Here is a 26,394-nt window from a genome sequence, read left to right as displayed (position 1 = left end):
GCTATGTTGTATGACTGTTAATATTACCATCTGTTTTAAAGCTACTAATAGTAGTAAATGAAAACTGTATTTAACTTTAACTTTCATTAAACTACCCTGGAAACTGGCCTTGGAGATGTTCAGATTAATGTAGTCAATGGTCAATATTAATCTGGAGATGTGACCACTGGAAGGCACCACACATAAAAAGTATACTTCCCTTCTTTGTGAACAAAATTTACTTATAATGATCAGTATTCAATCACTGAAAAGCTAAACAATACTGAACAAAATTGTTACAGCACCTGAATGATAGACTTTCTGACTTGGTACTCAACTAAAGACACAAGTTGTACTTTCACTTCTAATGGGGTCCTTATTCAAAATTTTCAAAATAGTTATGTTTTTACTTAACCTGCCATCTAAAACTACTGACCTATATCACTGGGGCAACTTAATAAACATTTGGCATTCAAATAAATTAGCCACATACATGTATATTCATACACAGACATTGAAAACGCGGGATCAAGCTCTAACTTTTCGGCTACTTTCAGTCCACTTAACAATGGAGTGCTTGAAGTGAGTTTGATTGCCTGAACTGTATATTGCTTCAGAGTTCCATCTTCTGCAGCAACCTCAATGTGAATTTTATTTACACCATCTTTAAGGACAACGGATTTACTATCATCTGCACCCTGGAAGGAAAAACACAGCAACAGGTACACAAAATTACATATGTTATGTGAATAGTTATTTTCACATACACATAGAAGTTAAAAATTAGATAACAGGTAACAGCCAAACATGATGCTCCTCCTCCATTAAAACATTCCAAAGTAATGAAGGTGTAAATGACACACAGTGAAATGCAGGATATGTAAAGATTAAGCGGACAAAGAAAGCACTGCTGTGTTTAAAAATGTTTGATTAAAGTTGTGTTAAAAGTTGTTGAAGTTGTGTTGAGAGCTGTAGCAGTCTTACATTTAAGCGAGGGTATTATGCACTCAAGACCCACTTGGATTTAAGCCTGTAACATAGACTGATTTTCCAGGGCAGAGCACGTCTGTCTAGAACTCCAGATAATTGTAAAGAAAATCAAATCACAGCATTAATTGAAAATCAGCAATTTCTTCAAATAGGTTGTGTGATTCATTTTTCAGAATCACCAAATCTTAGACTTAATTGTCTCTTTGTATTTCCTTGATGTGCACATATGGGTGAAATTGTTTGCCAAAAACATACTTAAATCTGTAATATCGATGTGCTACAAAGAATGAAAAGCATTTTGTAAACTAATTGTTCTTCAAATACAAAAATAAATGAAAAGAACTTTATTCCCATCTTTATGCATTTGTTAATCTCAATTTAACATAATGATCTCACGTTCCCTTTGATTATTTCCAGAATACATATAGCTAAGGTGCTTAAGACTTTTGCACAGTACTGTAGCAATTTTATGTATTGCACTGTACTGCTGCAACTGCAGCAAAAATAAAATTTCATGACATACGTGAGTGACGAGAAACCTGATTCTGATACGAGTCTTTGTTGTGGACTGAGAGAGGGACGGGCACGGTGGGAGGGGAATCATAGTTGGGAAGGAGGAAGGGAGAGGGGAGGGTGCTGGAAGCTGTAGAGAGACAGTTTGTAATGATCAATAAGCCACTGGTTTGGAATCAAATGACCTTGCCTGGTGTCTTATGGCTGGGTTTGTGTGCAACTGCACCACTCCCTACTCTTGCTACCTTTCCCACACCCTCCCTTGGTGCTCCACCCTTGCTATTCCGAACACCCTTTGCTCCTGTCAGATTTATAAACTTGCTCCCTGCTCCATGTTGACAAATAGAATACTGTGCAAAATGTGTCTAAGACTTTTGCACAGTACTGTATTCTTCACCTTTGTCACTGCAAAGCACTTTCTGTTCATAATGTTCATGTCAGTTCTAAGGAGAAGCATGAAATTCAGGAAGCTGGTAATTGTACATTGCAAGGTTTGATACAGCATGGTATCAAATCTATGTTAACACTGTTCACCACACATTATCTATCTTACAAAAGTGCCCTCAGTTCAAAAGCTAAGGGCTTTAAAATATTATGAAAAGGGTAATACATTAAAAATCTTGATTTATTTCTAAAAGTTTAGGAAGTGTGGACTTTCGGCACTTATGTCTCCTGATGAATTTAATTGTGCTTCTCTTTGCTCAAAGAGAGAATTGCCAGTTTAGTGGAAAGATATCTTAAATGGCTCAACACCATAGTATATTTGCATTAGACGTTATTTCAAATTCAGAACACACCGAAAATTTTTTGAAACACAACCAACATTCTGGGAAAGAAAAACTGGTTTAAGTGCAGATGCTGTGCCATCGAATTACTTCCAAGTCTTTCTCTTTTCAATACAAGCTGAAACACACAAATATCTCCGACCTTGGCCCTAGTGACACACTTGGCTCACACTGGTTCAATCTCAAGAGTGCAAGTTATGCATTTTGCCCCAATGACAGGTCGCATAAGCAAACGGACAGCAGAGAGTGAACGAGCACTGAGCCTTAAGCACACTTAACCACTATTCTGAACTGATTATAAGTAGTATGTAGTAACATATACGTACTTCGATAATGATAACTTTGAACTTTGAATTTTGAAATAAGACATTGGCAGAAAACATTTGACGTGGTAAAGAGCTACCATCAGACTGAGGAAAAGATTCAAAGATGTTCTCAGAATCTCGACTAAAAGTAACATCCCAAATAAGTCACTTGGCCCATGACGGCGGAAAATGTAGATGGAGCATTCGGGAGGACATTCATCACTTTTAAGTCCATTGTCAGATTGTGAAGTACTATAGGTGGGATGCACCACTCTCGACATCCCTACTCACCCGTCCAACACTTCCCAACTGATCTTCAGCAAATCCTACAGGTTCACATTGACACCACATCCCAAAGAACTTGAACGTAGGCAAGTAATTTGAAGGACCCCCTCTAAGAAGTCTATGATAATGTCTGAATCTCCCCCACCCCCCCCCCCAATCCGTGTATCTACATTTGGATACTACTTGGCCGAATGACATCTCCTCCTTCAGGTTATTGGTATCAGACAAGGGTAACACTTACAATGACTTGATAAGAGGCCCCGCTGTCGCTCGTCACGGCGTAAACAGTGATTTTGACAGCTTCACTGCCGACCATCACTTTATACAAAGTCACTTTGGGATTAAAGGGAGGATCCAAGGTCCCCGGAGTAACCGCGAGTTTCTTTAAATCACAGTCATCCATCGCCCGTTCGGTTCCCTGGGAAGATCCAACTGTCCTAGTCCGCTCTCCGCTCCTCCCCACCTCACCGTCCAAACTCAACGTGACGCCGCCCGCTACCGTGGCAACAGGCTTTAACAGACTCCTACTGGGCCCGTAAGAGGGTTTCCAGGTGATTATTAAAAGCCTAGAAGCCGATGGCCGCCGACTGCTCTACCGTCCAACTGAAAACTGATCCCACCGCGCGCCACCGACTCGTTTGGAAGAATTCGCCTTCAATTTGCCTTCAAACTTGCTACTATAGGACTACAGCTCCCGGCAGGCTGCACGGCTTCTACGTAGTGCGTTAGGGGAACTCTACGTACCAAGCATTGCATTGAATCTTCTTCTTCTTCAAGTGCCTTGCGCGTTACATGCTTGGGCGATCATGGCTTTCCTCATCGAACGATCCCATGCACCGTCAATGATATCTCGCACACTTAGATCCGTTAGTTCTTTCACAGTGTCCATGTATTTTCTTCTTTGCCTTCCTCTTCCGCGTTTCCCAGGTGTACGGCCTTGTAATGTAAGGCATTCTATTTCTACTTTTCTGATGACATGGCCCAGGAATTTAAGTTTCCTCTCATTTAATGTTCTCATTAAAGATCTTTTTGTATGGGCACGTTGGAGTACTGTCTCATTAGTTACCCTATCTCTATATGATATTTTCAGCATTTTTCTAAGAAACCACATTTCTGTTGCTTCTAAGTTTCTTTGGAGTTCTGGTGTTGTAGTCCATGTTTCGGAAGCATACAGCAAGATTGACCAGATGTAACATTTTAGAAGCCTAAGCCTTGTTGTCATAGAATAGTACAGCACAGTACAGGCCCTTCGGCCTACAATGTTGTGCTGGCCCTCAAACCCTGCCTCCCATATAACCCCCACCTTAAGTTCCTCCATATACCTGTCTAGTAGTCTCTTAAACTTCACTAGTGTATCTGCCTCCACCACTGACTCAGGCAGTGCATTCCATGCACCAACCACTCTCTGAGTAAAAAACCTTCCTCTAATATCCCCCTTGAACTTCCCACGCCTTACCTTAAAACCATGTCCTCTTGTATTGAGCAGTGGTGCCCTGGGGAAGAGGCGCTGGCTATCCACTCTATCTATTCCTCCTATTATCTTGTACACCTCTATCATGTCTCCTCTCATCCTCCTTCTCTCCAAAGAGTAAAGCCCTAGCTCCCTTAATCTCTGATCATAATCCATACCCTCTAAACCAGGCAGCATCCTGGTAAATCTCCTCTGTACCCTTTCCAATGCTTCCACATCCTTCCTACAGTGAGGCGACCAGAACAGGACACAGTACTCCAAGTGTGGCCTATCCAGCTGCATCATTACATCGCGACTCTTAAACTCTATCCCTTGACTAATGAAAGCTAACACCCCATAAGCTTTCTTAACTATCCTATCTACATGTGAGGCAACTTTCAGGGATCTGTGGACATGTACCCCGAGATCCCTCTGCTCCTTCACACTACCAAGTATCCTGCCATTTATTTTGTACTCTGCCTTGGAGTTTGTCCTTCCAAAGCGTACCACCTCACACTTCTCCGGGTTGAACTCCATCTGCCACTTCTCAGCCCACTTCTGCATCCTATCAATGTTTCTCTGCAATCTTCGACAATCCTCTACACTATCTACAACACCACCAACCTTTGTGTCATCTGCAAACTTGCCAACCCACCCTTCTACCCCCACATCCAGGTCGTTAATAAAAATCACAAGTAGAGGTCCCAGAACAGATCCTTGTGGGACACCACTAGTCACAACCCTCCAATCCGAATGTACTCCCTCCACCACGAGCCTCTGCCTTCTGCAGGCAAGCCAATTCTGAATCCACCTGGCCAAACTTTTCTCAATCTTCCTCATCACAATGCTAATTCTCACTTCAAGCTCATTTCCCACTTGAGTGGAACAAATATAAAGGACTAATGTGAAACTATTCAATCTACACAGACAGAATTTAGGAATAAAAAAGGGAGGTCATTTTGATGCAGGCCCCCTTACAGTCAACAGGTAATAGAAGATACAAAGGTAGACTGTGAAAATATGTAAAAGCAACAGGGTAGTATCAGAAGGGGATTTTAACTTTACTGGTATCAACTCAGATTACCTCAGAACATGGGATTTAGATGAGGAAGAATTCACAAAATGTATTCAAAAGTGTTTTCAGCAGCAGTATGTAGAGTCCTACTTGCCCTTACTTCAGGGTTGATATGTCTGTGGAAGAACCCGTTGGGACAGAGATCACAGTTCGGTAAGATAGTCATGGGTAAATGATCAAGTCCATCCATGAGTTAGAGATTAGACAGTAGTCAAGAAAGTTAAGGCACAAAGGATCAGAGGTGTTGGCAAACAGGATCCAAAATTGGCTGAGTGATCAGAGGCAGAGGGCAGTAGTGAATGGGTGTTTTTGAATGGAAATCTGTAATACACTCTATACCATAGGGAATCAGTACTGGGATCTGTGTTAATATATATTTTTCAATTGAGAATGTATGAGGTATGATTCACAAGTTTACAGATGATGGAATAATTGGAGGAGTCCTAGATAGTGAAGAATAGGGACATAAATCAGCTAGAAAGTTGGGCAGAGCTGTTACAGGTAGAATCCAGATAAGTGTAACGTAATCACAAACAACAGAAAATCTGCAGGTGCTAGAAATCCAAGCCACACACACAAAATGCTGCAGGAACTCAGCAAGCCAGACAGCATCTTTGGAAAAGAGTGCAGTCGATAGTCTAGTGACGCCTTGTGTAGAGTGAGCCTGATACAAACCAATCATAGTTGGAAAGGATCCAAATAAGTCTCGGGGCAAAATGTCCTTGTATGCCTATTTTGTGCAGACTTGTCGTGAGGAACACAAGAAGGAACATCCGGAAGCCAGTGTCAACTTTGCAGAGTTTTCAAAGAAATGTTCTGAAAGATGGAAGACCATGTCAAGCAAAGAGAAGGCAAAGTTTGAAGACCTGGCCAAGAATGACAGGGCCCGTTATGATCGGGAGATGAAGAACTATGTTCCTCAAGAGGGGGACAAGAAGAAGAAGAAGGATCCAAATGCTTCCAAGAGACCACCGTCATAGAAATGTGTCTGTTGGTAAAAATGGGTTTCATTTTTTGGAAGTTGGTTTTGGTAATGGCAATACTTCTTTATATTTCTACTTTACTTCTGGCAATCATTGAATAACAACGGTAAAATGTTAAATTGAACTTGAGTTCACATTTTTCCTGTTTTTTTTTGTTTTTTAAGTTTTTGTTACTTTTGTTACTTATGAACTTCGTAATTAACTACAAATACCAGAATACTCTATGGCATATTAATAACATGGGAATTTCAAATCGCTTTTGTTTAATTGTTTAACAAAAAGGCGTACAATTTCAATTATTCTTACGTACGCATTGTGTCCAAGGGTTTAATTTTTTCAATGACTACAAGTACCGTCGGCCATTGCGCCGCTTGTACGTGCGCGTTGCTGGGAGTCGATCTCACGAGGCCACAATTTTATAAGATGGCAGCTTCAGAAGTTTTTGGTGAGGAGTATCCGACTGAAATTCATGAGTATTTAGTGGCTTTTGAGGAATCTGTGAAATGTGCTGATGGGATGTTGAAGAACCTGATGTCTACTCCCAGGAGTGAGCAGCTCCAAAAGGTAACGGACGACCACGTTGTCGGCAAGATCCCAGTTGCTGATCTCAAAGTGTTTATTCCAGACGTTGTGAATGAAGAAGTGGAGGGTTGAGTAAGATGTGGTGGTTGAGGAATTTCGTAAGCCGGACAGTGACCACGGAGAAGGGACAAAAGTAAATCTAAATGACCGTGTGGACTCATAACCGGTCTAGAGACAAACAGAAATCTGGGTGATAGTCTAAGCGAATGCTGCGAGTATATTCCACGATTGTGGTAACTGTATTGGCATGAGAAGTTAATTGCAATTTGCCGACAGAGGTGAATGTGATAGGTTCTGTGAGGCTATTTTGAAAAATAAGGATGTGATTATCATAAATTATGATTTAAATGATATTGTGCTATGAAAATAGAGAAAGCTGGAAAGGCTCACTATGTCTGACAGCATTTATGGAAAGAGAAACAGAATCATATAACACAAAAGCAGGCCCTTCTTAAGCTTGTCCCATTTGCTGGAATTTGGGCCATATATCTTTAAACGTTTTGTTTCCATGAAGCTGTCCAATGTCATTTAAATGTTGTAGTTGTACCTTCACCTACCTCTTCCTATGGCAACACACATCAAAGTTGCTGGTGAACGCAGCAGGCCAAGCAGCATCTATAGGAAGAGGCGCAGTCGACGTTTCAGGTCGAGACCCTTCGTCAGGACTAACTGAAGGAAGAGTGAGTAAGGGATTTGAAAGCTGGAGGGGGAGGGGGAGATGCAAAATGATAGGAGAAGACAGGAGGGGGAGGGATGGAGCCGAGAGCTGGACAGGTGATAGGCAAAAGGGGATACGAGAGGATCATGGGACAGGAGGTCTGGGAAGAAAGACGGGGGGGGGGTGACCCAGAGGATGGGCAAGAGGTATATTCAGAGGGACAGAGGGAGAAAAAGGAGAGTGAGAGAAAGAATGTGTGCATAAAAATGAGTAACAGATGGGGTACGAGGGGGAGGTGGGGCCTAGCGGAAGTTAGAGAAGTCAATGTTCATGCCATCAGGTTGGAGGCTACCCAGACGGAATATAAGGTGTTGTTCCTCCAACCTGAGTGTGGCTTCATCTTTACAGTAGAGGAGGCCGTGGATAGACATGTCAGAATGGGAATGGGATGTGGAATTAAAATGTGTGGCCACTGGGAGATCCTGCTTTCTCTGGCGGACAGAGCGTAGATGTTCAGCAAAGCGGTCTCCCAGTCTGCGTCGGGTCACTCGCTATCACAGCCATGTATCCTCCACACTTTGACTCAAACTCGCTATCACAGCCATGTATCCTTCCCCATCTGTAATTTCTTCTTATGGCAGCTCATTTTATATATCCACCACCCTCCAGAAAAATTTGCCCCTAAAGTCACTGTTAAACTTTTCCCCTCTTACTTTAAACTTATGCCCCCTAGTTTGAGACTCCCCTGCCTGGGAAAAAGACTATAACCATTCACCATGTTTGAACCCCTCAAGATTTTATAAACTTCCTCAAAGTTACCCTTGGCTTCCTTTGCTCCAGCAAAAGCAGCTCCAGACTATCCAGACAATCTGTAACAAAACATTGCAGCTCTTGTATTTATTGCCCTGTTTGTTGAATGTAAGTATGTCAAACACCTTCAGAACTTTATTTACTTAAGTCACCAGTTATGGGGAATTGTGTACTTCATTTAATCATTCCTTTACTGAATGATGAACATTAATGTTGAGCTGAAATGTTAATTCTTTCTTTCTGCAAATGTTGCCTAATTAGCTGAATATTGCTGTCATTTTCTTTTTTATGATTTAAGAATTTGTAGTTTTTTAAATTAAGTTTTTGTGTTGAATTTTGAAAGGTTATGATATAATGGAATTGATTTCTATTTGTGAGGAGAAATAAAACTAGAAGGCTTGAACATAATCAATGCACACAAAATGCTGGAGGAACTCAGCGGGTCAGGCAGCATCTATGGGGGGAAAAAGTACAGTCGATGTTTCTGGTCAAGACGTCGACTGTGCTTTTTTTTCCATATATGCTGCCTGGCCTGCTGAGTTCCTCCAGCCTGTTGTGTGTGCTGCTTGGATTTCCAGCATCTGCAGATTTTCTCTTGTTTGTACCTTGAATATAATGTTAGGAAGACTAAACAAAATGCTTGAAGTGTACAGGTCTGAGAGAGACATACAAAGTGAATGCTTCAGCTTGTTAACTCTTACGATCTGAAAACATGATCCTGTTTCTCATTGTTGACCACTGAATATTTGTCATTCCAGATTTTCAGCATCTGCAGTCTTTTTGTCTTTTGCTGTGGAAGTTTCACATACCAGGAAATTGTCAGGAAAGGGAACCTTATCACCTGTACATTAGGCCATTAGTTTTACCACAAGGAGGTTGCCAGCATGTTCCTTACATTGACATAGGTAAAATGGGCACATGTAAATAAATCTGGAAGTTTAACTTCCTGCCATCTGCAAATGATGATTGGAAAGTAAGATTCCGGTGTATAATAGCAGTTATGGCTGTAGAAGAATTTGTGTAATCTGATTGCCTGGTTGGTAATGCAAAAACAAAAATAGCCTTTGACTATGTGTTTTAAATCTTTCTTGCAATTTGAGAGTGAATCGGAGTGTGCACAGTTCTGTAATACTTTGAGCAACACACATCAAAGTTGCTGGTGAACGCAGCAGGCCAGGCAGCATCTCTAGGAAGAGGTGCAGTCGATGTTTCAGGCCGAGACCCTTCATTGTTTATTGTTTCTCTGTAATACTTTGTTTCTTTTGAGAGATCCTGCTGTTCAAGATTCAACACAACAGGAATTCTGCAGATGCTGGAAATTCAAGCAACACACATCAAAGTTGCTGGTGAACACAGCAGGCCAGGCAGCATCTCCAGGAAGAGGTACAGTTGATGTTTCAGGCCTGAAGGGTCTCGGCCTGAAACGTCGACTGTACCTCTTCCTGGAGATGCTGCCTGGCCTGCTGCGTTCACCAGCAACTTTGATGTGTGTTGTTCAAGATTCAAGATTGTTTAATGTCATTTCCAATACATAAGTGTAAAAGAGAATGAAATAAGTGTTACTGCAGATCTGATGCAGCTAAGATAAAGAACACAATAATAAAAATAACAAATATAAAACATCAGAGTCAGGTTTAATATCTGGCATATTTCATTAAATTTATTACGCAGTAGCAGTACATTGCAATACATATAGTAACTGTAAATTGCTGTAAATATATACCATATTAAAGATAGATTAAATTAGTAGTGCAAAAAAAGAAAAGAAAGTAGTGAGATAGTGGTTCAATGTTCATTCAGAAATTAATGGCAGAGGGGAAGAAGCTGTTTCAGAATTGTTGAGTGTGTACCTTAAGGCTGCTGCACCTCCTTTTTGATGTAGCAATGAGAAAAGGGCATGTTCTGGGTGATTAGGGGTCCTTAATGATGGTTGCTGCCTTTTTGTGGCATTGCTCCTTGAAGGTATTGTGGATCCTGCGGGAGGGTAGTGGCCATGATGGGGCTGACTGAGTTCACAACTTTCTGCAACTTATTTAAGTTCTCTGCAGTACCCCCCCCCCCATATACCAGACAGTAATGTAGCCAGTTACTGTACTCTATGGTACATCTGTAAAAATTTGAGAGTGTCTTTGGTGGCATTCCAAATCTCATCAAACTCCTAATGAAATATAGCTGCTGCTGTGCGTTCTTTGTAACTGCATCGATATGTTGGGCCCAGAATAGATTCTCAGAAATGTTGACACTCGGAAACTTGAAATTGCTCATCTTTCCACTTCTGAGTCCTCAATGAGGACTAATTTGTCTTCCCTCATCTTACCTTTTCTGAAGTCCACAATCAGTTCTTTGGTCTCACTGACATTGACATTGTTTCTGCGACACCACTCAACCAGCTGATCTACCTCACTCATACGCCTTCTCGTCACCAGCTAAAATTTTGCCATCAATAGTTGTGATGTCAACAAATTTATTGATTGCATTTGAGCTGTGCCTAGCCATACAGTCATGGGTTTAGAGAGAGTCGAGTAGTCACCTAAGCACACATCCTTGAGATGTGCCAGTGTTGATTATCAGTGCGGTGGATGTGCTATTTCTGATCTGCATAGAATGTAGTCTTCTGGTGACAGAGTTGAGGATCCACTTGCAGAGGGAGGTACAGAGGCCCAGGTTTTGGAGCTTCTTGATCAGAATTGTAGGAATGATTGTGTTAAATGTTGACCTGTAGTCAATAAACAGCAGCCTGATGTCGGAATTAGTATTGTCCAGGTGATCCAAGGCCGTACGAAGAGCCAATGAGATTACAACTGCTGTGCACCTATTCTGGTGATAGGTAAATTGCTGTGGGTCCAGGTCCTTGCTTAGGCAGAAGCTGATCAACCTCTCAAAGCATTTCATCACCGTAGATGTGAGAGCTACTGGATGATGGTTGTTAAGGCAGCTCACATTGCTCCTCTTGGGCACTGGTGTAATTGTTTCCTGCGTGAAACAGGTGGGAACTTCCATTGTGTCACTTCATGGAAATAAGCTAAGCACGGGTGTCTGGACATAAGGTGAAACTGATAGGAAATGATAAAGCCGAGAAAATCTGCACATGCTGGCAATCCAAGCAACACACGCAAAATGCTGGAGGAACTCAGCAGGCCAGGCAGTATCTAGAGAAAAGAGTAAACAGTTGATGTTTCAGGCTGAGACCCTTCATCAGGAAACGATAAAGTAGTGGGGGGGGGGGGTTGTAGAAGGGTTTGCTGGGAAATAATAGTGAATTGCTGCCTGAACTGGTAGAATCATGTTAAAGCCCTTGACAGTGCTAAAATTTGAACTTCAGAAAAAAAGAACGTTGAACAGTACAGCAGCAGAACATGCCATTTAGCCCACGGTGTCAGTGTTTGACAATGATAACAGTCTCAACTTGCAACTGCTTGAATGTTGACTAGAGCTTGTTTTGTACATCTTTGAACTTCTCATCTTCTCTCTCTCCCCCCCCCCCCTCACTTAACCCTGTTTTCTTTCACATTTCCACCCTGGGAAAAGACTGTTTACCTTATTCATGTCTCTCAAGTTTGCTTCCGTCTTCTGCTCTATAGAAAACCATGTAACATCTAACATCTTCCTGTAACAACAGCATGCATTTATGGAAGCCCCTTCATGTAATAAAACAGATTTTTATCACACATTTTTCACTATTTACCATTTGTTTGTGTTCCTCTACCAGTATATTTTATTTCAAAAGCTTTTTATTTCCATCATTCTCTGGCTCAGCCATGCTCACTTGCCCCAATTATCTGCTTAACCCTCACCTCAATCATTAGCCTTACCATGTCCTGTCTTTCCTCTAACCTCCCACTTCCTATAGGAAATACTCAAACTTCACAAATCTGCTTTCATAGTTTTTCTTCTATCCCCCACGATCCCCTGCCTTGCCTGGTGAGAGTATACACCTGACTGGTGCTAAAACAACCCAAGGTACTTCAATGAGCCATGAGATTATATCCAAATCAGGTTTAATATCTCTGGCATATGTCATGAAATTTGTTGTCTTTGTGATAGCAGTGTTATATATTATGATAGAAGAAATTGTGAATTACAGTAAGTATATATTAAATAGTTAATAGAAATTAAAAAGTATTGAGGTAGTGTTCATGTGTTCAATGTCCATTCAGAAATTGGAGGGCAGAGGGGGAGAAGAGGTTCATGAATCATTGAGAGTGTGTGCCTGCACACTTCTGCACCTCCTTCCTGATGGTAGCAATAAGAATAAGGCATGACCTGGGTAATGGGGATCCTTAATGATGGATCCTGCCTTTTTGAGGCATCGTTCCTTGAAGATGTCCTGGATCCCAAGTAGACTAGAGCTCATAATGGAGGTGACTGGGTTTACAAGTCTCTGTAGCTTATTTTGATCCTGTGCAGAAGCCCTCCCCCCACCCCCCAATACCAGACGATGATGCAGCCAGTTAGAATGTTCTCCTTGGTACTTCTGTAGAAATTTCTGAGTGTCTTTGGTCTCATGCCAAATCTCCTTAAACTCTTCATGAAATACAGCTACTGTTGTGCCGCCTTTGTAGCTGCGTTGATATATTGGGTCCAGATTAGATCCTCAGAGATAGTGACATCCAAAAACTTGAAATTGCTCACTCTTTCAACTTCTTATCCCTTTGAGGACTGCTTTGTTTTCCCTCATCTCACCTTTTCTGAAGCCCACAATCAGCTCTTTGGTCTTATTGCAGTTGAGTGCAAGGTTGTTGTTGCGACACCACTCAACTAGCTGGTATCTCTCTGTTTGCCCTCTCGTCACCATCTGAAGTTCTGCCAACAATAGTTGTGTCGTCAGCAAATTTATAGATGGCATTTGAGCTATGCCCAGCCACACAGTCATAGGTGTAGAGGGAGTAGAGCAGTGGGCTAAGCATACATTCCTGAGGTGCGCCAGTGTTGATTGTCAGCAAGGTTGAGATATTAGTTTCTGATCCGCACAGATTGTTTTCTTCCAGTTAGGAGGTCAAGGATCCAATTACAGAGGGAGGTACAGAGGCCCAGGTTCTGGAGCTTTTCAATCAGAACTGTAGGAATGATTGTATTAAATATTGAACTATAGTCAATAAACAGCATCCTGACATGAGTATTTGTATTATCCAGGTGATCCGGGGTGCATGAAGAGCCAATGATATTATGGTGATAAGACAAATTGCATTTGGTCCAAATCCTTGCTGAGGCAGGAGTTAATTCTAGCCATAATGAACGTCTCAAAGCACTTATCACCGTAAATGTGAGTGCTACTGGATGATGGTCATTAAGGCAGCTCATTCTGCTCTTCTTGGTTGCTGGTATAATTATTGCCCTTAGGAAGCAGATGTGAACTTCCAACTGTAACAATGAAAAATTTATAATGTCTTTGAACATCCACCCCTACCAGGTACTTCACTGGGGCCTGTGGCCTTGTGAGGGTTCACCCTCTTGAAGGACAACCTGACGAGTGACTCCAAGACAGATCACAGGGTCACTGGGTGCTGCATGGACTCTCATAGCTGTAGTTATATTCTCCCTTTTTAAAGCATGCATGAAAGGTGTTGAGCTCATCTGAGAATGAAACATCACTGCCATTCATGATTTGTAGGTTTTGCTTTGTAGGAAGTAATGGCTTGCAAACCTTGCCACAGTTGACATGCATCTGATTCTGCCTCTAACCTCATTCAGAATTGTTCCTTTGATTTTGAGATAGCCCTTCTGGTTTTCCTGTACAGACCTGTGTTGCCAGACTTGAATGCCACAGGTCTAGCCCTCAGCAGGCTACAAATCTCCTAGTACATCCATAGCTTTTAATTTGGGTAAGTACAATATTTTCTCGTAGGTGCAAACTCATCCACATAGTTTTAAGAAGTCAGTGCCAGCTTTGGCGTATTCATTCATACTTGAAGATGAATCCCTGAATACAGTCGGTGCAGATAATAACAGAGTCAAGAGTGGTACAGTTTTTGAAGATTATCTTAATGGTGGGTGTGGTGGGGGGAGGGCGGTTGTATAGGCAGGTTTAGGACATCTAGAAGAGAAAGCTTGTGCAAATACTTTGATTAAAAGGTAAGTGAAAAATTTGGAGCAGTGTAGTATGAGAGCATTCAAACTGTTTGCATCACAGTCTAGTGTGAAGGGGCCACTACACAGGATCAGAATAAGCTGCAGAAGGTTGTAAACTCAGCAAGCTTCATTATAGGCACTAGCTTCTCCAGAATTGAGGACATCTTCAAAAAGCAATGCCTTGCAAAGGTGGCACCCATCACTGAGTTCTCCCAATCCTCAGGACCTGCTCTCTCTTCATTGGTACCATCAGGGAGGAATTACAGAAGCCTGAAGACATGCACTCAATGTTTCGGGAGCAGCTTCCCATCTGCCATCAGATTTTTTGAATGGACAAAAATATGCACCAAACTTTTTTTTTTCTTTTGCTTTCGTTTTGCACTGATTTAATTTTTATATATTCCTTATATTTTGTAGTATATTTTATGTATTGCACTACTGCTGCAAAACAATAAATTTCATGACATGTTTATAACAATAAACCCCATTCTTATTCTGATGCTGATTTTTATCTGAATGAGGATCATGCTGTCGAATTGTCCCGTTCAACACAGAAGGTCCATTGATATTGAAATGCTATATAAGCAGTGGAATTATTTTGTTTTGGACTTTTAAAGCAAAGTTCTTCCTGCTGTCCTGGGTGGACTTGAGTTCTAGTATTATTTTGAAAAAGAGACCAAGCATTATTTCAGCGTTCTGATCAAAATTTAGCTTGCCTAAATCTGGATGTCTTGTTGTTATCACCTATCTGTTAGTTGTAGCTTATTGTGTACAAAGTTCTTAAATGTTCTGTCACCTCTATAACATTTATTTTAAACTCTAAAGCAAATGCTGAAAATACCCATCAGGTCCGGCAGTATTTGTGAAGAGGAGCAGTTGAAGTTTTATGTCAATGTTCTTTCAACTATATGGGTTTTAAACTGCAGGAAAAAAAATGCTGAAGAGTTGGGGGGGGAATAATATTTGAAAGATTGGTAATAAAGAGTGAATGAAAAAAGTCTTTTGTCTGGTTGTGTTGTATTCCCGATTCTCAGTGGAAGGGCCCTATGTGGTGCCTAGATTGTGCCCAAGTAAGGACTATCATTGTGTTGTAGGTATGAGATACCCACATAACAGCTGAGAGTCATTTATGCTCACTGTCAAGACTGTTAATACTTGATATGCAAAGGAGGTGTAAGTGGACAGCAAACTGCAAGGTCAAAATGAGGTCAAGTATTTATCTTATTGTATTAGGGAGCCATTGAATCATCTTATAACAGTGGAGTAGAAGCTATCTTTGAGTTTGGTGGTCTTTTGACTGGTGAAGGGGGGAGAAAAGAGAATGTATGGAGTGGGGTATTTGATTATGCTGGCAGCAAGAAGTGTAAACAACAGGCAGTGGAGAGGAGGCTGCTTTCTGTGACGTGCAGAGCTTTGTTCAGAACTCTCTGCAGTTTCTTGTGATTATGGGCAGAGCAGTTGCCATGCCAAGTTGTGATGCATTGGGATAGGATGCTTTCTGTGGTGCAACGATAGAAATGGATGCAGGTCAGAGAGAACATGCCAATTTTCTTCAGCCTCCTGAGTAAGCAGAGGTGCTGATGACCTTTCAAGGCAACTGTGGCAGTGTAGTTGGACCAGGGCTGGTTATTGGTGATGCTTACTCCAAGGAACTTGACTCTCAACCTCAGCGTCGTTGATATAAATAGGAACATTTGCAATTGAGAGCCATGAGCAGCATCCAGTTCACAGAGGTAGTTTTTCAGTTGAGTCTGCAATTTGAAAAACTGCTTTATGGCTTCATCAAGGCCTTGTTTGAAGCTTCAGTTTGTCCCTCAAAATCCTTGAAATCCATCTTGAACTTTTTCCTGGCAGTAACAGCCAAAGACTGTTGCTTTCACTCATCTTTCAGCTCTGCCTCCATTTCATGAGCCCGCTTAATCAGTTGTCTCTTTTCCTCACTTTGTTTATCTTTGCACAGCAGCTCCCTATAAGCTGAGCTTTCATGGCTTGGGGACTGACTTCCAGGCGTAGCTTAGCATCTTCAGTGTCCTGGAGCTGATCCTCCAGCTCTTCCAACTGAATCTTCTTGTATTCCACCTGTTGCTCCAGAGCACGTTTTACTTTTCCGCTTCATGTACACGCTTTCCTACATCAGTTTTGGAATTAATGAGGTCTTCCATCTCTGCATGCAGCTGCTTATTCATTTTCTCCATCTCTTGTGTTCCATTGCCTCCTCTAGGGTGCGTGTCAGTGACAGGGTCTTAGTCTCCCTCTCGCGTGCTTCAGCCTGTGCATGATCCTGCTCCTCTGTGTTCCTTAAGGAAATGTTCTTTTCCTTAGCCAGCAACTGATCAAATTTCTTCTGTTTCCTTTCAAGATTGGAAACAATCTGCCGTTGGTTGTCCAGGCCCTCAACTGCATCATCCAACTCCTGTTGCAGATGGTTCTTGGTCTTTTCCAATTTATCATGGGCTGATGCTGTCTCTTCAAAGTGCTGAATTAAGAACTCCATGTCTTTCAGGCTCCGTTGACTGATTCAAAGCAGCACCAAGATAATGGTTTTGCATCACTGGAATATGCAGAGGAGGCTAAAAAGAAGCAACAGAAAGACACTTGAGTTCTTAATTCAGCACTTTGAAGAGAAAGCATCAGCCCACGATTTCTCACGGCGCAGCAGTAGCATGCTGGGCCCATAACCCACAGAGGTCGATGGATCATAGCCATCCTCTGCTACCACTGTTAATGCCCAAACAACATGGATACGTTTTTCTTTTGTTTAAACAACTTTACTTTCAATGCCTCTCTTCAATACCTGAGTCCTGCCACCTTTACAGCTCACAATTTCCCCTTTCTCCTTCCGTGCGTAGGTGCGTAACAGGGAGAGTGTACATGCATACTAAATATTTACATGCTCCAAATGAACAGAACTCAACAGCCCTTCCTAAAGTAAATGACTAGCTCTTTTGCTGATATTGAGGGAAATTAATTTGTTAAGCAGTACATTGACACCATATCACTAGGCTCTCTTGTCTCCATTCTGTACTCTGACAACAATGCTGTTTTAGTATAGAAGGGAGATGGAGAGCCTAGTGACATGGTGTCAATGTACTGTATATTGCCCACAACGATGGTGTCCCTTGCAAGCTTTTAGAGAGTAGAGTTAGAGCAGAATCTGGCTATGCAGTCGTGAGTATTCAGGGAGTAGAGTATTGGGCTGAGAATGCAGCCTTGTGGGCTCCAGCATTGAAAATAATTATGACAGAGACATAATTGCCTGGCCTTACTGATTGTGGTCTGATTGTCAAGATGTCCTGTTGCAAAGGGAGATTTTGAGTCCTAGGTTTAGGAGACTGGAGATTAGAGTGCTTGGAATTAACAGCACTGAAGATAGAACTGTAGTCAATAAACAACAATCCAACATAAATGTTTTACTGTCCAGATGCTGCAGAGTCAGTGTAGGGCCAGGGAGATGCCTTCTGTTATAAAACTGTTTTGGTGGTAAATGAATTGCATTGTCAAGGTTGATTAGGAGGCTGGAGATGTGTGTGCCATGACTAGCCTCTAAACATGTAAATATTATGTTCCAGTCTAAGATGAGATTGCATGATTTTTTAAAAAAATTCTCTTTCAGTTGGATCCTCTTGAGCAAGCCAAGCTGGATTTAGCCTCTGCTTATGCCTTGAATTCTTTGTTTTGGAGTAAGTGTTTAGTAATCTTTTGTACTTTGCTGTATGAAATTACATTATTTATTACATTTTGCTTTTATTAATAGAAACAATATAATTTTCTTTTAGTATACCTTGTCACGCAAGGAATCAATCCCAAAGAACATGCTGTCAAACAAGAATTGGTAAGAAGTCTGCAAATTATGCATGATAGTGGTTTTAACGTGGTTGGTTTTTAGTTAATAAAATGTCAAACCATGCTCACCAAATACTGATAATGTACAGTGATGTCTTTTTCCATATTCTAAAAGGAGTAGAATAAGTAAATAGTTCAGAATGATCTAGGTGTTGTCTTGTAATTTTGTACAATTGCTACAATGCGAGATCCATGAATACAAATCTGTGGGCAGGAATAATTTTATAATTTGTGGCTTTTTATTTACATATGACAAATGTTATTTTAGGAGTGTTCTGAATTTGTGTATATATTGTAGACTTAGATCTATGTTGCACCTTATCAGAAAGTAGAGCAGTTTACATGGAAGGCAGGGATTGGGGGTTGTAGGGGAGTTTGAATATTCGAGTTAGAAATTATGAAAAATATTTTCAAGTTGAAGTAAGTGGGATTAGGAAGGGCGGTCACACCTAATTTAACAGCAATTGTACTCGAGTGAGGTGCCAGGAACACTTGATTAAGGCCTAAATTTTGAATACTAGGAACAAATATCTTCTCTATTAGACGATGACTTCTGTTGTTTTTGTTTTAAAGTGTTCAGGGACATTTAATTTATTGGAAATATTTTAAATTTGTTTTTATTAAGCATTTAATATCACTGTAATTGGATTCAAATTTGATAGATAAAGAATCGGATTGTTTCCGATTCTGTATGTTACAAAAGCCTCTGAATAGACATGGTTGCCTGATATTTTGGTCTTTGGTTTTTACTTTTTTAAACAAGTGTTAAACATTTACGCAACACACATCAAAGTTGCTGGTGAACGCAGCAGGCCAAGCAGCATCTATAGGAAGAGGCGCAGTTGACGTTTCAGGCCGAGACCCTTCGTTAAACATTTACAGTTAGAATGATGTGAGAGGGGTGTCACAGTACCATAGTGGTTAGCGCAATACTATTACAGCTGAGGATATAGCAGTTGAATTCTGACACCATCCGCATGTTCTTTGTTCATTCCTCTTTGTTAATGTATGAGTTTCCTCTGAGGTTTCCTCTCACATACCAGTTTGAAGTTTAATTAGTCATTGTATATTGCCCTGTGATTAAGCCAGAGTTAAGTAGGTGAAGTGAGTTGCTGGGTGGCGTGACTTGTTTGGCTGGAAGGGTATTCTCCCCACTTTATCTCTATATTATCACTTAGGAAGGGAGTTGAGAAAAAGGACCGCAAAGGTAGTAATCTCAGGATTACTGCCTGTGCCACGCGACAGTGAGAGTAGGAATGCAATGAGGTGGAGGATAAATGCGTGGCTGAGGGATTGGACCAGGGGGCAGGGATTCAAGTTTTTGGATCATTGGGACCTCTTTTGGCGCAGGTGTGACCTGTACAAAAAGGACGGGTTACACTTGAATCCTAGGGGGACCAATATCCTGGCGGGGAGATTTGCGAGGGCTACTGAGGTGACTGTAAACTAGAATGGTTGGGGGGTGGGAATCAAATTAAAGAGACTAGAAGAGAGGAGGTTAGTTCACAACAGGGGGATGGGAACAAGTGCAGAGAGACAAGGGTGTGAAATGAGGGTAGAAGCAAAAAGTAGTAAGGTGAAAAGTAAAAGTGGCAGGCCGGCAAATCCAGGGCAAAAATCAAAAAGGGCCACTTTTCAACATAATTGCATAAGGGCTAAGAGTGTTGTAAAAGTGAGCCTGAAGGCTTTGTGTGTCAATGCAAGGAGCATTCGTAACAAGGTGGATGAATTAAAAGTGCAAATTGTTATTAATGAATATGATATAGTTGGGATCACAGAGACATGGCTCCAGGGTGACCAAGGATGGGAGCTCAACATTCAGGGATATTCAATATTCAGGAGGGATAGACATGAAAGAAAAGGAGGTGGGGTAGCATTGCTGGTCAGAGAGGAGATTAACGCAATAGAAAGGAAGGACATTAGCCGGGAGGATGTGGAATCGATATGGGTAGAGCTGCATAACACTAAGGGGCAGAAAACGCTGGTGGGAGTTATGTACAGGCCACCTAATAGAGTAGTAGTGAGGTTGGGGATGGTATTAAACAGGAAATTAGAAATGCGTGCAATAAAGGAACAGCAGTTATAATGGGTGACTTCAATCTACATATAGATTGGGTGAACCAAACTGGTAAAGGTGCTGAGGAAGAGGATTTCTTGGAATGTACGTGGGATGGTTTTTTGAACCAACATGTCGAGGAACCAACTAGAGAGCAGGCTATTGTAGACTGGATATTGAGCAATGAGGAAGGGTTAATTAGCAATCTTGTCGTGAGAGGCCCCTTGGGTAAGAGTGATCATAATATGGTGGAATTTTTCATTAAGATGGAGGGGGACATAGTTAATTCAGAAACAAAGGTTCTGAACTTAAGGGTAACTTTGAAGGTATGAGACGTGAATTAGCTAAGATAGACTGGCAAATGACACTTAAAGGGTTGACGGTGGATATGCAATGGCAACCATTTAAAGATAGCATGGATGAACTACAACAATTGTTCATCCCAGTTTGGCAAAAGAATAAATCAGGGAAGGTAGTGCACCCATGGCTGACAAGGGAAATTAGGGATAGTATCAGTTCCAAAGAAGAAGCTTATAAATTAGACAGGAAAAAGTGGCTCACCTGAGGACTGGGAGAAATTCAGAGTCCAGCAGAGGAGGACAAAGGGCTTAATTAGGAAGGGGAAAAAAGATTGAGAGAAAACTGGCAGGGAACATAAAAACTGACTGTAAAAGCTTTTATAGATATGTGAAAAGAAAAAGGTTGGTTAAGGCAAATGTAGGTCCCCTACAGACAGAAACGGATGAATTGATTATGGGGAGCAAGGACATGGCAGACCAATTGAATAACTACTTTGGTTCTGTCTTCACTAAGAAGGACATAAATAGTCTTCCAGAAATAGTAGGAGACAGAGGGTCCAGTGAGATGGAGGAACGGAGGGAAATACATGTCAGTAGGGAAGTGGTGTTAGGTAAATTGAAGGGATTAAAGGCAGATAAATCCCCAGGGCCAGATGGTCTGCATCCCAGAGTGCTTAAGGAAGTAGCCCAAGAAATAGTGGATGCATTAGTGATAATTTTTCAGAACTCTTCAGATTCTGGACTAGTTCCTGAGGATTGGAGGGTGGCTAATGTAACCCCGCTTTTTAAAAAAGGAGGGAGAGAGAAACCGGGGAATTATAGACCGGTTAGCCTGACATCGGTGGTGGGGAGAATGCTAGAGTCAGTTATCAAAGATGTGATAACAACACATTTGGAAAGCGGTGAAATCATCGGACAAAGTCAGCATGGATTTGTGAAAGGAAGATCATGTCTGACGAATCTCGTAGAATTTTTTGAGGATGTAACTAGTAGAGTGGATAGGGGAGAACCAGTGGATGTGGTATATTTGGATTTTCAAAAGGCTTTTGACAAGGTCCCACACAGGAGATTAGTGTGCAAACTTGAAGCACACGGTATTGGGGGTATGGTATTGGTGTGGATAGAGAATTGGTTGGCAGACAGGAAGCAAAGAATGGGAATAAACGGGACCTTTACAGAATGGCAGCCAGTGACTAGTGGGGTACTGCAAGGCTCAGTGCTGAGACCCCAGTTGTTTACAATATATATTAATGACTTGGATGAGGGAATTAAATGCAGCATCTCCAGGTTTGCGGATGGCACAAAGCTGGGCGGCAGTGTTAGCTGTGAGGAGGATGCAGGGTGACTTGGATAGGTTAGGTGAGTGGGCAAATTCATGGCAGATGCAATTTAATGTGGATAAATGTGAGGTTATCCACTTTGGTGGCGAAAACAGATTATTATCTGAATGGTGGCCGATTAGGGAAAGGGGAGGTGCAACGAGACCTGGGTGTCATTATACGCCAGTCATTGAAAGTGGGCATGCAGGTACAGCAGGTGGTGAAAAAGGCGAATGGTATGCTGGCATTCATAGCAAGAGGATTCGAGTACAGGAGCAGGGAGGTACTACTGCAGTTGTACAAGGCATTGGTGAGACCACACCTGGAGTATTGTGTACAGTTTTTGTGCAGTTTTGGTCCCCTAATCTGAGGAAAGACATCCTTGCCATAGAGGGAGTACAAAGAAGGTTCACCAGATTGATTCCTGGAATGGCAGGACTTTCATATGATGAAAGACTGGATCAACTAGGCTTATACTGATTGGAATTTAGAAGATTGAGGGGGGATCTTATTGTAACGTATAAAATCCAAAAGGGATTGGAATGGCTAGATGCAGGAAGATTGTTCCCGATGTTGGGGAAGTCCAGAATGAGGGGACACAGTTTGAGGATAAAGGGGAAGCCTTTTAGGACTGAGATTAGGAAAAACTTCTTCACACAGAGAGTGGTGAATCTGTGGAATTCTCTGCCACAGGAAACAGTTGAGGCCAGTTCATTGGCTATATTTAAGAGGGAGTTAGATATGGCCCTTGTGGCTAAAGGGATCAGCGGGTATGGAGGGAAGGCTGGTACAGGGTTCTGAGTTGCATGATCAGCCATGATCATACTGAATGGTGGTGCAGGCTCGAAGGGCCAAAAGGCCTACTCCTGCACCTATTTTCTATGTTTTTATTTTCTATGTTTCTCTGTAAATAAAATGTATTCTAGAGGTATTACCAAAACTACAAAATCTCAAGCCTTTAATAAAATCCAGTGGTCATTCAACATGGCATGACATTATTAAGGTTTTCAGTCTTTATCTTTGTATTTTAAAAGCTCATAATAAATCTGTGCCTTTTATTTTATATCAAATGAAGATGCTGTTTAAAAATTTAATGCAACTATGATGAGAACTCATGCAATTAGCATATGCTGAACAGTTAAATCTTTTTAAAAAGGTTGCTGTAAAATTTGAAAGAACTTTTTTTTTTCAGGGACGTTCTACATTAATTATAACTGCACCCATATCAGATGATCAGATCCGTTTTGAAATTCACATTTTATTAATTTAATATAATTCATACTTTTTTGGTATCTTTGTGTAGTAAGGTAAACAGGATGGTATACAACACAAGTAATAGGCTTATTCTGCCATTCAGTGATCATGGCTGATCCAATCTTAAGTGTTGCACTACTTTTCACACTTTCATTCTTGTCCTCTTCCTCGTCCTCCACCTCCACATATATTTAATGGTTTTTGCTTTTAACTTTGTGGTAATGAATTCCAAAGGGACATTATCCTGCAAGAGGAGAAATTCTTCTCTTATGTCTCTCATTTCTGATGGTTTTCTCATTAGACATAAGATATAGGAGCAGAATTAGGCCATTCAGCCTATCGAGTCTGCTCTGCCATTCCATCATGGCTGATCTCGGATCCCACTCAACCCCATACACCTGCTTTCTTGCCATAACCAATCAGGAACCTGTCAACTTCCACTTTAAATATACCCACTGACTTGGCCTCCACTGCAGTCAATGGCAGAGCATTCCACGGATTCTCTACTCTCTGGCTAAAAAAAAAATTCCTCGCATCTATTCTTAAAGGTCGCCCCTCAGTTTTGAGGCTGTGCCCTCTAGTTCTGGATACCCCCACCATGGGAAACATCTTCTCCACATCCACCCTATCTAGTCCTTTCAGCATTCGGTAGATGATATTGAGATCCCCCGCATTCTTTAAATTCCAGTGAGTACAGGCCCAAAGCTGCCAAACGTTCCTCATGTTAACCCCTTCATTCCCGGAATCATCCTCATGAACATTCTCTGGACTCTCTCCAATGACAACACATCCTTTCTGAGATATAGAGCCCAAAACTGTTGACAATACTCCAAATGCAGCCTGACTTGTGTTTTATAAAGCCTCAGCATTAACTCCTTGTTTTTATATCCTAATCCCCTTGAAATAAATGGCAACAGTACATTTGCCTTCTTTACCACAAACTAACCTTCTGGGACTCTTGCACGAGGACTCTTGAACCATCTCTCCATTTAGATAATAGTCCGCACTATTGTTCCTTTTACCAAAATGCATTGTCATACATTTCCCCTACACTGTATTCCATTTGCCACTTTTTTGCCCATTCTTCCAATTTGTCTAAGTCCTACTGCAATTGCATTACTTCCTCAACACTAGGAAACGGGGTGTATTGGTTTGTCATTCTAATGAAGCAAACAGTTTACCACTGGATTTCAGAAATGGGGGAGTAAAAAAAAAAGTCACGAACAATTTTATTGTCAGACTACCTTGAACATTGAGATGGTTGAAGCACTCTGGGTATTTAAACATTTGAGATGGTGCGGAGGAGGGTCATGGGTCTTATTCCTCTTCTGACTAATCTGTGAGAAGTCTCATTAGATTTTGGACTTGAAGGGCATTCCTGAGCTGATCTTTCATAAAAGAAAAGCAGTATGGAATGAGTTAACTTAGAACCAACAGCTAAGTGTATGACAAAGGAATAAGGCTCAGTGAGATTGTAACGTTTATTGCAAATATTGGGAAGAGATCAACACTTGGAATGAACTCAGATTAAGGGTTCAAATGGCATGGCAAAAACTGGAAGGTGAAAAAAGAGAATTTTAGTGTTTTTGGACTGGATGAGTTTCAATCAGTTTTAATATCACTGGCATATATTGTGAAAGCAACAGTACATTGCAATACATAATAAAAATATAAATTGCAATAAGAAATGGAGCAACAAAATTTAAAAAATGAAGAAATATACATGGGTTCATTGTCCATTCAGAAATTTGTAGATTTCCTGCTGGTGGCTGTTAAGAGTAACAGCAATCTGCCGTTATTCCAACTCTAATTATCTTACTATTTCCACCTGTCTTGAAACTTTTTTAAGTATAATATTCTTTCATTATGGATATAAGGAGGGCCAGAGGTACTAAAGAGGATGATTCCCCGCTTCTTTGGATTCTATTATGGATTTGCTGCAAAGTCGTACACGAGAAGCCTCTGAGAAGTTTCAACCATTTAGCTCTGAATTTAAACAAATAGATGGTAAATTGATTCTATTCAACAAACTCTTAATGAACATGATAAACGTATCAAAAAAATGAAGGAATTCTGTCGTCTCTGGAAACGAAAGTGGATAAATTGCAGAAGCTTTGTGAAAAGCAATCGAAGTCCAATGAAAAGTTAAGACAAGATTATCAACCTAGAAAATAGAAGTAGAAGAAACAACCTACGGGTTCCGGGTCTCGAAGAATTAATCGAAGCTAATCATCCTATGGAGTTTTTTGCAAACTTTTTGCAAGAATTATTTCTGGAGATTTTGACGTCTGTGCCTATGATCGATTGGGTTCATAGATCTCCTGCGTTTAGACTTAAGGGTCAGAGACCAAGATCAGTAGTAATCTGTTTTCAGGAATTCTTTCAGAAAAACAAAGGAACTCTTAATTTGCGAATCTCGTCGAAGAGGCATGATTGACTATAATGGTGCAAGATTAGAATTGTCGAAGATTATTCGCTTGAGATTATGCAGGAACGTATTAAGTTCAAAGAAGTTATGTCCGAGCTTTTTAATAAGGGCTTCAAGCCTTCCCTTCGCTACCAGCCCGACTCAGAATCATACTTAAAGACGGATCTTTCGAATGGTTCCATTTGACTGTTGAAGCACAAAGGTTTTTAAAATCCGAAGGCTAGCTGTTTAGTTTCTCCTTACATGAAGACACAAAATTAAATGAGAAACTTCTAATTTGCAAATCCCATCAAAGGGGAATGATTGGTTATAGGGTGGAATATTAAGATTCTCGAAGATTATTCACTTGAGGTTATGCAGGAACGTGCTAAGTTTAAACAAGCTTTGTTGGAATTTTTTTAACAAGGGTTTTAACCCGTCTCTTGGCTACCCAGTTGGACTGAGAATCTCATTAAAGATGGATCCTTAGATGGTTTTGTTTGAATGCTGAAGAATTTTTTTAAATTTGAAGGCTAATTGCTTAGTCTGTTTTTCCATGAAGATATAATATTAAATGTTTAATGTCTTTCTGTATGAATAATTGTATCTTTTACTTTTGGTAAACCTTGTAACTAATTTCCTTTCGTATTTTTTAATACTGTGTTTTTGATATACGAGAGTTGAATCTCTTGTTTGGATATTGTTTAGTCTAGGTTAGAATATAAATAACCT

At 40.9% G+C, this 26,394-nt stretch overlaps 2 protein-coding genes across 3 annotated transcripts in view; one reads left to right on the top strand and one right to left on the bottom strand.

Annotated features, from left to right (window-relative positions):
• Positions 1-3,466, bottom strand: part of LOC134350634 (uncharacterized) — a 75,423-nt gene extending 71,957 nt beyond the window's left edge. For both annotated transcript variants that reach the window (XM_063056117.1, XM_063056118.1), the window contains exons 1-2: positions 3,099-3,466; positions 473-677 (exon numbers count right to left, since the gene is read on the bottom strand). In XM_063056117.1, the coding sequence (XP_062912187.1) occupies positions 473-677; positions 3,099-3,260 (367 nt within the window). In that variant the 5' untranslated portion in view covers positions 3,261-3,466. The remainder of the gene's footprint in view (positions 1-472; positions 678-3,098) is intronic.
• Positions 3,467-6,761: 3,295 nt separating this feature from the next.
• c1d (C1D nuclear receptor corepressor) overlaps positions 6,762-26,394 on the top strand; it is a 33,440-nt gene continuing 13,807 nt past the window's right edge. The window contains exons 1-3 of the mRNA XM_063056124.1: positions 6,762-6,929; positions 18,098-18,164; positions 18,261-18,316. Coding sequence (XP_062912194.1) covers positions 6,789-6,929; positions 18,098-18,164; positions 18,261-18,316 — 264 coding nt within the window. The 5' untranslated portion in view covers positions 6,762-6,788. The remainder of the gene's footprint in view (positions 6,930-18,097; positions 18,165-18,260; positions 18,317-26,394) is intronic.

The sequence above is a fragment of the Mobula hypostoma genome, chromosome 8 (assembly GCF_963921235.1).
Source record: "Mobula hypostoma chromosome 8, sMobHyp1.1, whole genome shotgun sequence".
In the NCBI taxonomy this organism is placed as follows: domain Eukaryota; kingdom Metazoa; phylum Chordata; class Chondrichthyes; order Myliobatiformes; family Myliobatidae; genus Mobula; species Mobula hypostoma.
The sequence above is the reverse complement of the archived record's forward strand: the minus strand, read 5'-3'. Positions and strand labels throughout refer to the sequence as shown.